General features: G+C 32.7%; 1 protein-coding gene across 1 annotated transcript; it reads right to left on the minus strand.

Annotated features, from left to right (window-relative positions):
• Positions 1 to 24: 24 nt before the first annotated feature.
• Positions 25 to 14,129, minus strand: zf(c3h)-9 (zinc finger protein). Its single transcript, NM_001078440.1, is given in 24 exon segments — positions 25 to 545; positions 1,019 to 1,093; positions 1,511 to 1,597; positions 2,102 to 2,293; positions 2,708 to 2,812; positions 3,080 to 3,163; positions 3,472 to 3,537; positions 4,021 to 4,146; positions 4,404 to 4,514; positions 5,011 to 5,100; positions 5,457 to 5,618; positions 6,193 to 6,293; positions 6,694 to 6,756; positions 7,331 to 7,408; positions 8,210 to 8,309; positions 9,175 to 9,398; positions 9,973 to 10,091; positions 10,721 to 10,771; positions 11,372 to 11,461; positions 12,095 to 12,154; positions 12,516 to 12,616; positions 12,946 to 13,034; positions 13,575 to 13,693; positions 13,975 to 14,129. Coding segments are annotated over 24 exon segments (2,643 nt in total). The 5' UTR covers positions 14,037 to 14,129; the 3' UTR covers positions 25 to 257.
• Positions 14,130 to 14,154: the final 25 nt, after the last annotated feature.

Consider the following 14,154-nt stretch of genomic DNA (forward strand, 5'->3'; position numbering starts at 1 on the left):
GATCATGGCTTTAAAGATAACTCATTTTCCACCTGACAACAAGCGATTTATTGTCTAATTTTAAAATCATTTTATACTGTTCCTTGAACGAGAAGAATTAAATCACAAATCGCAATTTTGCTGCAGCGTCACAGAAAGAAATATCCAAACCCAACAGTGCAACTTTTTGCCTAGTGGAAAATATTCAGCGCAGATGAACTAGTCTTTGGTCTCTAGTAGCATACAACCAACATCCGGACATAAAACTTGAGAAGATATCAATGCCTCCACGATCTTTCTTCTGAAACAACATCATCATCATCATCTATGTCTCCTCCAGTCAACAAAGCCTCCTCATCTAGCTCCTCTTCAAGGATCGGGTATCCGTAATCATCCTGGGGAGGAGTAAACGGCTCGACACGGTCCACAACAACGGAGATATTGTCTTCGTCGTCATCATCGTTGTCATCCTCATCATTTCCAGCAGCAACACCAACCTCACTTTTTATCGTAGCTTCAACTTTTTCAACAGAACCACCATTGTCAGAGGAAGCTGTAAAATCCCTCTGCAAAAGTAATTGTTTCATTTAGTATGATTGTTGGTGTATGTGTCCTTAGGGGCACTTCATGGCAATTGATCCAATCCAGTGGTCACTAATGGGGTGTCAAAATTATCAGCCATACATAAAAAAATAATCACTCCCAAAGTAACATACATGGTAACTCGTAAGCTCGAACGAGGTGTATCAACACCCATGTTATAACGAATTTTCGAGCCACCCGAGGATAAAGCTAGTTACATTCATTCATTCAATAAGAAAGTACTTTAAACATTAGAACAGAGTTAAACTGCTTAACACACGACATAATTGGCTGTTTTCAGAAAAAAGTGTCGATTACAGTATTACACAACACAATTTTTTTTGTTTAAAATTATATAGAAAGACAAAAACCTATTACAGAGATGGTATGATTAAAACAAGACTAATTCATAATGGGTGTTTTTACTGTTTTAAGTTCTCCATAAATACAAGTTTACCTGGTTTGGTTTAGATTGTGAAGTCCACACTATGATTAAATTCCTTCCTTTAAATGAAGCTCCGTTTGATGCAGCCTAAAAAAATTGAACTATTCAAAACAATATTTAATCACAATGTACAGTCAAGTGATTTAACTAAACAAGAGTTGATAATATATTTTATGGTTATGACATTAAATAAATGTAACTTACTTTATAGTTGCGTGGCCGCAAAACAACAGTCGTTAAACAGGAGTGTTCTGTATCATACATCTCATGCCAGCTTACGAATTACCATGTATGTTACTTTATAGGTGACTATTTTTTTATGTGTGGCTGATAATTTGCACAACTCATTAATGACCACTGGATTGGAGCAATTGCCGTCAAGTGTCTTGCCCAAAAACACATACGCCCACAATGGTAGCAGTGAAGAACCTTGAACCCATTACCTCTGGGTTTTTCTTGTTTATTAATACAGAAAATTATTAAAACAGTTCAAGTTGTACATACATGCTCAGCATCTTGTCTTGCTTTATATTTAATAGCGCATGTTATTCCTTCTTCATCATATGTTAAGGTGTCTATTTCACCAAACTCCTAAAAGAAATAATAAAAGATTTAAACCATTTAGCAGACAACTGCGGATTTTAAAACATTAAAAAAATAAATATATATATAATGCCTTGCATAATCTGAGTTCAATTAGTTTAATGGCTTCATACAAACAAATTAGCCTTATACAAAAACACATTCACTTTGAAAGACAAAATAATAAAATAACCTTATGCCACTCATAGCTACAGTAAGAGAATTTCAACTGAAACTGATTAAACATTAAAAAAAGTTTGGATTGGGGGCACAACGGCCACACTAGTTGCATGGACGATCTATATACGCTGTCTGTTTGTTGGAATATGACTAAAAAGCCTAAATCAGGTCCTTAACAAGGGCTTCACCCAATAGAGTAGAAACAATAACTAAATGACGGCTGTTAATATATTTTATGGTTATTACATCACAGTGATTGTTATGAAGCAACATGCAAGAATATGAACACAGCATTATTATTACTACATTAGAAACAAGCCAAAATATACTCACAGAAAAATGAGCAATCATTTCATCTTTCTCTGTGTCCTGAAACCCGGACACACGTATCTCGCACGGGCGTCGATCAAGATTTGCTCCAGATCGGATAAAACGATGATGGTTTCCTCGGGATGACATCCGGGATCCTCCTCTTCCACGACTCCACCCTCCTCTGTATCCCGTCACAATACCCATTGTCTTAGCCTGGAGACAAAGAACGACATGATGGCAAAAAATTCATAGCCAGGATTGTATACGGTTGCACATTACAGAATTTCAAAACCGTGAGCTTCGAATCTAATTACGGGATGCAGTATTCTGTTTAATGACGTCATCATACATCATCTCTCAAACTAAACAAACAATTTTTTAAAATTTAATAATTTTGAAAAAAAAGGTTCTTGTGGTTGTGGGATTTTCTAGAGAAAACATTTCGCAGCCTCTTTTTAAAAGTTGCTACATGTTTCGGCTTGGACAATTTGGCTTCATACGTTTTTTCTTATAAACACAAAACGATTCGAAATAAAGTATTCTAGAATATCCTAGAATACCTAATTATTCTGTAATGTGTATCGCCACGACTGTACATACATAGTACAGTAGTAACAATAATATTACCTCAACTTTCAACTGGTTTAACTTTTGTTTCAATGAAACCGTGTTTTCTCCGTTTGTTGAAGCATTGTAAAGATCTAACTCGGCGTCAAGTAAGTCCTTCTGTTTCTATAATACAAATGGGTTGTTAATTTATGTGAAACAATTGTGGAGGGGTACAGCACCACCAACGATGGCTAAATTGCCAAGACTAATATTTTGTTGTTAAAAATTTAAAAACTTTTTCATTTACATTCCTTAAAATTTTTTTTCATTAAACTAATTAAAAAATTTTCATTTAAACCTTCTTAAAAAAGTTTTTTATAAACATTTTTAAATTTGTAAAATTAAAAAAATAGATATTAAACATTTTTTTATGAACATTTTTAAAAATACCTGGCTTTGTTTAATAGCAACTTCAACTTTTGATGGTTTCTCGTGGCGTATAATATCAGTTGAACTTGTTAAAGCTTTCAGGGTCTGTGAAGTGGTATGAATGTATGTTATAACACAGGTGTTCACACACCGCGTACCAGCTTACGAGTTAAAGTATGTTACTTTGTAGGTGATTATTTTTTTTAGATTTTTTCATTCTTTATGACTGATAATTTGGACAACCCATTAGTGACCACTGGGTCGGAGCAATTGCCGTTAAGTGTCTTGCCCAGGGACACATACGCCCACAATGGTACCAGCGACGAACATGCTAACCACTTTGCCACGGCGCCGGACAGACAATTAAAAATTGTAATTATTTGTAAATGATATTATAATAAACAGCCAAATACCTTGATAAGTTCAAGCCTTTCTTTGGGAGACATATTCTTGTTTGAATCCAACTTTGCAAGCAGTAACTGCAGATATACCATGTTAATGTATGCAATAAGTGTTATGGAGGGTATAGCCTCATGGTATCTACCTTTGATATACCTTTTCAAATTAAAAATATTTTTTCTTTTATAAACATACAGTATTGCCCTATGGCGTATAGGTATTTCTTTTTAAATTGAAAATATTTTTCCTATAATAAACAGTATGGGACTATGGGTATTCCTTTTTAAATTGAAAATATTTTGCCTTTATTAAACATATATTGCCCTATAGGTATTCCTCCCTAAATTGAATATATTGGGACTGTGAGTTTGTTTTTAGATTTAAAATAAATTTTCTTTAATAAATATACAGTATGTCAAAGGATTTTGTTAAAATTTTATTTTTTTCATAAAATACTTAAAAACACTTTCTCTTTATTAAATATACAGTATGCATATAGTAAATGGTTTTGTTTAAATTTATAAAATACTTAAAACTGCCAATAGTTTAAATTAAAACATTACTTTCTGTTGCTCCACTTGTTTCTGCAAGAGTCCTCTCTTTTTCTTCTGTAATTCCATCTTCTTCTGCAGAACAAGTCGTTGACGCTGTTGGCTCTTCTGCCTCATCGAGTTGCGAGCAGCAATCACCTTTTAAATAAATTTTATTAAAAAATTTAAAAAGTAAAATTTCATATAAAATTTTGGGAAATAATTTTTTTATAAAAACAAAAGAAAAAAATATATGGCATTCAAGGTAAAAATGCTTAGGTAAAAACTCTGGCCGAAATACACAGAGTACAGGTCAACTCTTGCCTAAATCCAAGGTCCTACAGCCTACCTCGCTTTAAGACATTACATATATAGCCTAGAATTAGTAAAATGATTTTGAAAGAATTTAAAATTACCGCTTTCTTAGCTTCGACGGTGGCAGCATCAGTGTTTGGTTTGTCTGTTTTTTCAGCAGCAGGTGGAGCTAGAGGGTTAGTGATTGTACGTGTAACATTGACGTCTGCGTTCTGCAACAAAAATAATATTTAACATATTAACAAAACCATTAAATTCAAATTCGAGAAAAATTTTAAAACTGTCATCATATCCCTAACATTCCTAAATGTGCATTTAAACAAGTTACTTAAAACGCTGTTATATATTGCCAATTGCATAGACTATGTAAGAAAAAAATCACCAAAAGAATGAAATTGGGTGGATACTCTGTATATAGATGCAGATGCATGTGGTGTCAACATTTGTAGAATTCTAGCTTTAAATTCAGCGAATACAATATACAGGGTTTTTGTTGCTGCTACATTGAGTTTTTTGCTTAAGATCACAAAAAGTGCTAAAAGATATCTTTCACACTAATAGTATGTTTAAATAAGTGCAAAAAAATGTTCTGGCAATTTTATGTATTGCGAGACATCATTAGAGTTTTTTGCCTAAGACTACAAAAAATGCTAAAAGATTTCTTTCACACTAATATACATTATATTGCTCCATAATACTTAGACTTACTGCCTTCTTTCTCTCAATAGAAGGAGCTGTATATTTGAGTTGGTTAGGGTTTGGAAGCGAACCAACGCGATCTTTTATTGTAGATGTTGCCTAAAATGAAATAATGTGAAGAAGAATGAAGAAATAAATGGTAAAGAGTAAATGAATTGCAATAATTTAATTTACACCAGAAAATGTCGAATTTCAATTCTATTAGTTTTTAGATGTGTTTTTCCATAAATTAAAACATTTTTGTTGCATATTTTAATATTTTTTTTCCACATTTCCATTATTTTCATCCTTGTTTTTGGTTCTTAAAATATTTTCTTTAATTGGGACAATTTTTTTAAAACAAACATTTAAGAAGGTTTTTGACAAATTGTAAGATAGCTTTGGTTTTAAGAGTTAAAAATCGTTTAAATAGGTTTGCAAAGTTGAAAAATTGTTTAAACACTTGATATACTTACACTAGCTTCATTGTTGGCAGTTTGTATTTCATTCTGGTTGAACCAGAAAGCTCGAATAAAACGATTGTTGAGAATCGCATGGGTATCGCGCATGGCTGCACGGGCACTGTTAGGGTGAGCGAACTCAATTAACGCTTGGTTGGGCTGCATGTTGAACTTTACCTGGGGTAAAAGGAATAGTCTTTATTTAATGTGTGTAAGTTATTTGACTGGCATAGCTCTTTTGATTGAAATAGCTCTTTTGATAAACATGGCTCTTTTGATAGACATAACTCTTTTGATAGACATAACTCTTTTGATAGACATATCTCTTTTGGTGGACATATCTCTTTTGGTGGACATAGCTCTTTTGGTGGACATAGCTCTTTTGGTGGACATTGCTCTTTTGATTGACATATCACTTTTGAGAGACATATCACTTTTGATTGACATAGCTCTTTTGATAGACATAGCTCTTTTGATAGACATAGCTCTTTTGATAGACTTAGCTCTATTGATAGACAGCACTTTTGACAGACATAAATCTTTCTGTCACATTGTTTTATGTCATATGGCAGAGGGATCCTACAGGGAAGCATACATCAAATCACACAATGTCATTTAACCTATATACTAAAAGTATGACTGTCAACATAAGCATGCCGCAAAAAGGAGTCAAACATATCTATTGTAAGCAGTTAATGATCTAGACATACAAACTACAACAGTATTTAGCAAACCGAAATAGGGGTTTTACCTGTATATTATTGATTGAGCCAAACTTAGTGAAATGTTCATTAAGTTTAGTGATGTTGTTTAATGAAGGTGGAATCTTCTTTACAATGATGGTTCGATTGCCTGTTGAATGATAAGCATAATAAAAAGCATTCAATGATGCAGTGTATACAGTATAAAGTAGGCTATACATTTGTTTGTACATAATTTCAATGATTAAAAAAGTATATATAGTAGGGTGGGGGAAGATGGTACACATTTTCATTCTATTTTCTAGTCCAACTTGTTAGTAAACAAAGAACATTCAAAGAATAATAAAACCATATCCTCACAATTCCCAATATTCCCATAATACCACTGTTAATTGTTTAAAATACGACCACAATATTTGGATATTATGTGATAAAAGTATCCCATTATTCCCACCCATAATATATATAGAAATGCTAATTCAGTCATACAGTAATTCATAAAACTAATAGAGAAAAACAACAGAAAAACATAAATACACCAGAAGTTGTACCTGCAGTTCTATGGAAAGGTCGTTTCATTGAATCATTATCTTGATCAGGCTTCTTCTGGAAAGCTTTGAAAATATTTACGTTAAAGATAAAAAACCTCATGCTCACTGTCAAGTTATCACATGAATGTTTTTACATACAAAAGTAAATGCTTAATTTATAAGGTTTTTACCAAAGAAACACATCATACATTTTAACTTTTTTAGGCAAATCAAACTTTAAAAGATCATGCTCACTGTCAAGTTATCACATAGGTGTTTTTTACATATAAAAATAAACGTTTTTATTTGAAAGTTTTTTACCAAAGAAAAATCATTAATATAAACTTTTTTTAAGCAATTTAAACGTTAAAAGATCACGTTCACTGTCAAGTTATCACATAGGTGTTTTAAATACAGGCTTAAATGTTTATATTTATAAGGTTTTTACCAAAAAATATCATATGTTATAAACATTTTTAGGCAAATCAAACTTTAAAAGATCATCCCATTGTCAAGTTATCACACATACATACGAAAGTAACTGCTTAATTTATAAGGTTTTGTCAACTTTTTTTATAAGGTTTTTATCAAAATCAAAGGTTAAGTTCATGCTCACTGTCAATCGAATGGTAAGAGTAAAAATGTCTTCATAACTTACTATTGGAGATGTTGATTGCTGGATTTTGTTGGTTTTGTATCCCGTGTAATGCAGGGGCTTCTGGGTTATAAGGCTGGGCTATAATAATATATTAATATATATTACTTGTTTTGTAAAATTTGTAGTAATAGGAAATTAGGATCTTGAGCATGAGGGTATATTTGCCAAATTGTAAATTGTTATGAACACTTTTATTGAATATTTAGTAAAAAGCGATTTTAAATTGCGTTTTAGAATAGTTATAGTGGCTTATCACAGTATCCGGAATTCGTCTGTTTTGTCCGGATTTCGCTGCCGCATGTGGAACTTGGTAATGGGTTTGCATACGACTTCGCAAGCGAATTCGCACGCCGGATACTGTGTACAGCCACCTTAATGTGGTAAATGGTTTTAAAAATGGGATACATCAGAGTCTTATATGGCATTGGTGGAATATAAAATAGAAGCATAGGTATTAATCATACTTTTAGATTAAAACAAGCATTTAAAGGGTATTGCAACAGGTACACTTGATTGGAGAAAACACCTAAATTATAACTATGGCAAAATCATGGTAATCCTGCAAAAGAACAGAAAGAGTAGAAAAGATATGTAAATTGCAGAGAAAAAAACATTAAATTGGGGAAAACACCTAAATTTCAATTACAGCCAAAAATAAAATTAACTAAAAAACAACAGAAAGGGTGAAAAAACATAACAGAAAAAACAACCCTGAATTGTGGAAAACACCTAAAATTTAACTATGAAAAAAGTCCTAGTGAACCATGAAAAGCACAGAAAAACAAAAAAAACATTTCAATTTTTGAGAATTAAACACAATAAATAGAAGACAATCAGCTAAATTTCATAATATTTAAAAAAAAAAAAAGTTTAACTTACGTTGTGGAGGCATAATGTTAGGGTTGCTTGGTCTAAGGTTAAGAGGTGGGGGTGGGAACTGGTGTAGAATATGGGGTGGGGGTAATGACATGGGGGGCATCTGGAAATAAATGTAGAAGTGTTTATATTTATTGAGTATTTAAGTTGCTGAAATGGTTAACTTAATGTTGTTCATTGTTACTCGGTTTTGTTAAATTTAAGCTTTGTATAAAAGAAAGGGTATAGCAGGGTGGAGGGAGATAAGACACCTTTTCATTCTATTTTCTCGTAACATTTGGTAGGAAACAAAAACATTTCAAAATTATAAAACCGTATCCTCATGGCTTCTATAGACGGTTGTTGATTGTTTAAAACTCGATCATGGTATTTGGATGTTACGTACTGAAGGTGTCCCATCTTTCCCCACAGTACTATATTACTTGAAAATCAGATATATGTGGATAATGTGGTAATATGAATAGTATTTATTGTAGAAGAAAAAGTTGATTATCTTAAAGCAGAAGAAAACCCAAGTTGTTTAATGTAACTTTTAACTAGTTTTCTGTTATATTTTTATCCTTACATACACTTTTAATGATTATAAAAAAATCTGCAAACTGTGGACAAAATCCCAGGTCCTTTGACAAGGGACCACAAATATAGAATAGAATACATTGAGTAATACATTTATAAAATCCCAGTTTTTTTGACGAGGAACTCACTCATATAGAATAGAATACATTAATACATACATTTATAAAATCCCAGGTTTTTTGACGAGGAACTTACTCATATAGAATAGAATACATTAATACATACACTCATAAAATCATATGTTGTTTGACAAGGAACTCACACATATAGAATAGAACACATTAATACATACACTCATAAAATCCCTTTTTTTTTACAAGAAACTCATTCATATAGAATACATTAATACATACACTTAATATTCTGTCAAATAATTGTGTAGTTAATCTTACCACAGGTGGTATAGGCATAGGCATGGATATTGGCAGTCTTGGTATGAGGTGTTGCAATGGTTCAATGTTGGTATGGGCTATAGGAGGTGGCAAACGGGTGTCTATGTTCGTAGCTTCGTTCGCGTTTTTCCGAGTAGGAGATGTTATTGAGATGTCATCAACTACAACAGCATCTGTGCCATGATCGTAAGGACAGGAGTCTCCTTTCATACAGAATCCTTTCTCTGGAGTTAAGCATTAGTCACTATATTAGTATTACAGCAATGGATAAATGAATACTTTATCTTCCTTTGGCCAGAAAACAGTCGTTATAACAGCCTCAGAGTTACCAAGTATGTAACTTTGTGGGTGATTATATTTTGAGGATTTTTTTTATGTGGGGCTAATAATTTGAACAACCCATTAGTGACCACTGGGTTGGAGAAATTGTTGTTAAGTGTCTTGCCCATGGACACATACACCCACAATGGTAGCAGTGAAGAGCTTTGAACCTTTTACCTCAGGGTTACATGCATGCGCGCTAACCAACTGTGCTATGTGGCAGGACAAGGGAAACTTCTTAATAAAAAACAGCATTATTTACAGCAATGCAAAACTTAAGTTTTGAAACCAACTGCTTGGACAGATACAGATTCTTGCAAAATTTGGGAACTTTTCATTGAACTTATTAAAGCTGCATAAAACAACTTTTTAAAATTAACTGCATACTTACACCAACAACAGTATTTTAAATATACTTGCATATAAAAACCTAAATAAAACATTACAACTTGTACAACTACAAATACACCAACTTACGATCATAATCCCAACATCTTTCTTTCTTCTCTTTAGTTTCACTTGAATAAGACTTTTGGTTCCCATCTTTTGATTGGGAGTTCTCACTTGCTTGAGCAGGAGAAGAGGATTTTCGGATCCTGAAATTATAATTTATTAATAATATTTTAGCAGCTCATCCGGTATAAAAACAGAGTATATATTTCCAACGTTTCATCTGCCATTTGGCGAGACTTTATCAGGGAATGTAACGCAACAGTACACGCAAGCGAAAAACGGGAAAGGGGGAAAAATTATAATTTATATATTTGGGGTCAAACTTTTTGGAAAACATGAAGGCTGCATATTTTTAATTATGAATGCCATATAATATTTTTTAATCTCTAATGCACCGTTAAAATTTTATGCAAACCCAAAATTCGTAGAAAATGGTAAAATGAATGTTGAACTACTCGTTTAAGCTTATTAATGTATGAAAGTATTATTTTTAACCATCATGCTAAGAAATCTCAACTTAGATTTATACACGCGCCAAATGCCATCATCAAAGAAAAAGAATTCCTACACAAAAAAATTAATCCAGAGTTTAAATAGAAGAATGTAACTGTACCACATTTCATCATTCAGTTAAAACCTCTAGATTGTACATTTTGAGATTCAATCGTGTTTTGCATTTGTTTTTGGAAATTATTTAGTTAGTTAAAATGCACACAAAAGCATACTAACAAGTACAAACCCTAAGCATGTAAATAACATTAAAGTTTGTTACCTTTTTCTACGAATGGGGGATCTTGACTGTCTTGGTGAAGAACGATGAGACCTGATTGACAAAACTTGTAACATTAGAAAATTACATTTCTAAAACAGCTTTTGGTGTAATGGGCCAACTGTGGCCCACTTAACAGATATGTGGCCAAAAATAAAACCTCAACCCAAATAGAATAGAAACACTACTTTTAACAATATAAATAGCTTAACTTCAGTATTTGTTTAAAAAACATACAATAGTTTGCAAAAGACTAGAATAGCATATGGGTAAACTATGCCCTAAGTTTCAGGTTCCTTTGCACGTCTTGTTGTATGACTTCACCTATATAATATAGAGAAGCATTACACCAAAGTAATAAGCATAAAATATGGACAAACTCTGCCCTAAATTCAATGCTCTTGGCATGCCTTGTTGTATGACTTCACCCATAAAAGATTAGAAGCTTATTACACAAAATATTTAGACTCTGCATCGCCAATGCAATTGGACTGTGCTGTCGATGGAGTCGAGATGAAGCACCGGTCGCATGCAACTTGAATGGGCTTTCAGGGTGTGGGGGTAATGGGCCAAATCTGGCCTAAATCCCATTTCCTTGACAGAGACGTTACTTACAAAAAAACAGAATAGAAATACAAAAAATATAAATATTACCTTCGTTTATGAACTGGCGAAACAGAACTTCTTGATGATCGAGCTATTGGTGAAGATGAACGACTACGTTGTCGCCTGTTACTTTGATGTCTGTTCGAAACCATATTATTATTTAAGACTATATATAGACACCAAATTTTTGAAAAGCAGGAGAGGCAGAAATAGTTGAAAGCACAACCTTATTAAAGAAAAAAACCTATTGTTTCTAATGTATATTGATTATGGTATCCAAAAAATTCCAGGGTAGGCATGCATACCCTGCCACCCCAGGTTTGGCAATAATATGTTTGAAATTGTATATAAATATATAAGATGTTTGCAAAAACCTGGGGTGATATTAAAAAAGTTCAGTTAATGTATAGATAGGGCACCTTGTTGAATAATGAGGTGAATACTGTATTATTTTGGCTCTACTGGTTTGTATTGACATTTAAAAGCAAAGTATAATATTAAACTGTAGTGTGAAAAATAACACTAGAGTAGCTATGATGCCACCCTATTACACAATAAGTGACATATCAGAGTCACCCCAAACACCCCTAACCTATAACATAAGCTATGATACCCAGCACCGTCGCATAGCAGTTTGGACCCCTGCTTCTCAGAGGTAAAGGGTTCAAGGCTCATCGCTGCCACCATTGTGGGCGTATGTGTCCTTGGGCAAGACACTTAACAGCGATTGCTCCAACCCAGTAGTCAGTAATGGGATGATAAAATAGTTACCTGTGACTGGCCATGGGTGACCTTCTCCTATTTCTTCTATCATCGTTGTACCTTCGACCACTGTAGGATATATCAAATTATTAAAAACAATACTGCAAGAATTATTTATATATAATGTAAATATTATAAAGTGGAAATCAAGCAATTCAGGTATTTATACACCATATGCTGCAAGTCAAATCTTAAAGTGCAACTTATGCTATAAATGGTGTATATCAATATAACGAATATTAAAAAAAATAAAAAAAATAATGCTTTGAATAAAAAACGTGACCTTTACAGACAATATTAGGCAAATCAACAGATAATTCTGATGTAATGTAAGTAACGCAATGCTTTTTTAAGTGTATTGTTCATATAGCTGTGCATAGTGTTCGATAAGCAGTATTAAAACCAACAATGTTTATCACGAATAACTCACTCTTGGCTGCGAACTCTATGTGGGGACCTGGAACGTGATTTTGTTCGATGGGAACGAGAATTTTCCTTCTGCTTGTCATTTGAACTTGATTTGCGATGAACCTTTTGGGGTAATTTGAATAAATTTTGCGAGACCGTTATGTAGGCATCAAAAACTGAAGTTTATATTTAAATAAATGTTGCCAGAGTGTTAAGTGGACATTAAAAACTTATCAAAACATGACAGTCATATTGTAAATGACACACTGACACTTAACTTATTATTTCTACATATTATTATTATTACCAAAACTAGTATCCTCCTATTTAGCTTTTTAAAAGTTTTATGTAATATATATTTATGAAAACATAGTGTGCCAGTGTGGAATAAAGATTTAAGTGCGACATATGTTTTAATTGTTTTACTGAAGACAAATAACTAGCCTATTTACCTCAGTTTGAACATTCGTGATTGATTCTTCTTTAATGTAAGATTTGGAAGTCAAAGCTTCAAATAATGCAGAAACAAAAGCATCCGTCTCTGAAAAAAAACTTGGCTATAAAAATATATATTGAAAGGTTTTTAAAAAAACAATAGCCTCAAACTAGTGGTAATTGTTTAACTCTTTGTGTACAACATAGAAAAAATTGGCCTATAAATATATATATAAAAAACATTTTTAAAAACAGTTGCCTAAAACTAATGGTAATTGTTTTATCTCTTTATGTATAACATAGTCTGGAATAACCCAAGTGAAATTGTGTTGTGTAGTTTGAAGTTAGTCTGCAGAGTATGGCAGGGGCACGAGCGATTTTGTTTACAAATTTTTGGTTATGCACGTCAATACGTTGTAATTTGCACCATGCCCCCCACTAATTAAAAAGTGGAAAAAATTAAAAAGAAAATTATGTTTTCCAAAAAGAAGGATTTCCTATATAGATTAGAAATGTATGTGCTTTGCATGTCGATTGTTGATCATAGCACGAGCACATACGAAAAACAACTGCTTTGTAACGCGAGATTTTGTCAGGAACTGTCATATTCTGCAGACTAAATTTTAAGTCTTACAAGCAAACTCACCCTTTTGAAGAAAAACATCCAACTGCTCTTTGCATAAAGTTTTCAAATCATCTTGACTTTTTTCTTTCTTAACCAAAGCTACAACGTACTTGGCAAGGGCCTTAGGATCCGCATCACAACTATTATGTAGAATGTAGTTTAATTTAGCTATTTATATAGCATAGTAACAATTTCCATAGAGAAGGTTAAAAAATTTTAAACATTTTCATTTAGGTGGTAAATGGTAAAAAAGGGTTCCAAGATATACTTTTTCCGGTGGTTGCTAAAATTGTTTTCGCAACCAAATCATTATACTGATGGTTAACAGCTATACAAATATTTCTCTAATATAAAGAATATGCCATAATTAAGCAGCTATAGAGTATGGCAATTGAATACATGATTAATACAAATAACTTACACAGGGGATAACTTCTTTGTCAGCCAGGTTTGCAAAGCGTCAACGTTATCTATTGCAACCATTTTTACTCCGGTTCCTTTCGTTTCTTGGTAAAAAGAAACTTGAATTCCAAAGATGCAGCAACAAATTTAAATTACGTATACGCTATATTAGATGCTGTGTAAAATACGATAAATATTG

The sequence above is a fragment of the Ciona intestinalis genome, chromosome 14 (genome assembly GCF_000224145.3).
Source record: "Ciona intestinalis chromosome 14, KH, whole genome shotgun sequence".
In the NCBI taxonomy this organism is placed as follows: domain Eukaryota; kingdom Metazoa; phylum Chordata; class Ascidiacea; order Phlebobranchia; family Cionidae; genus Ciona; species Ciona intestinalis.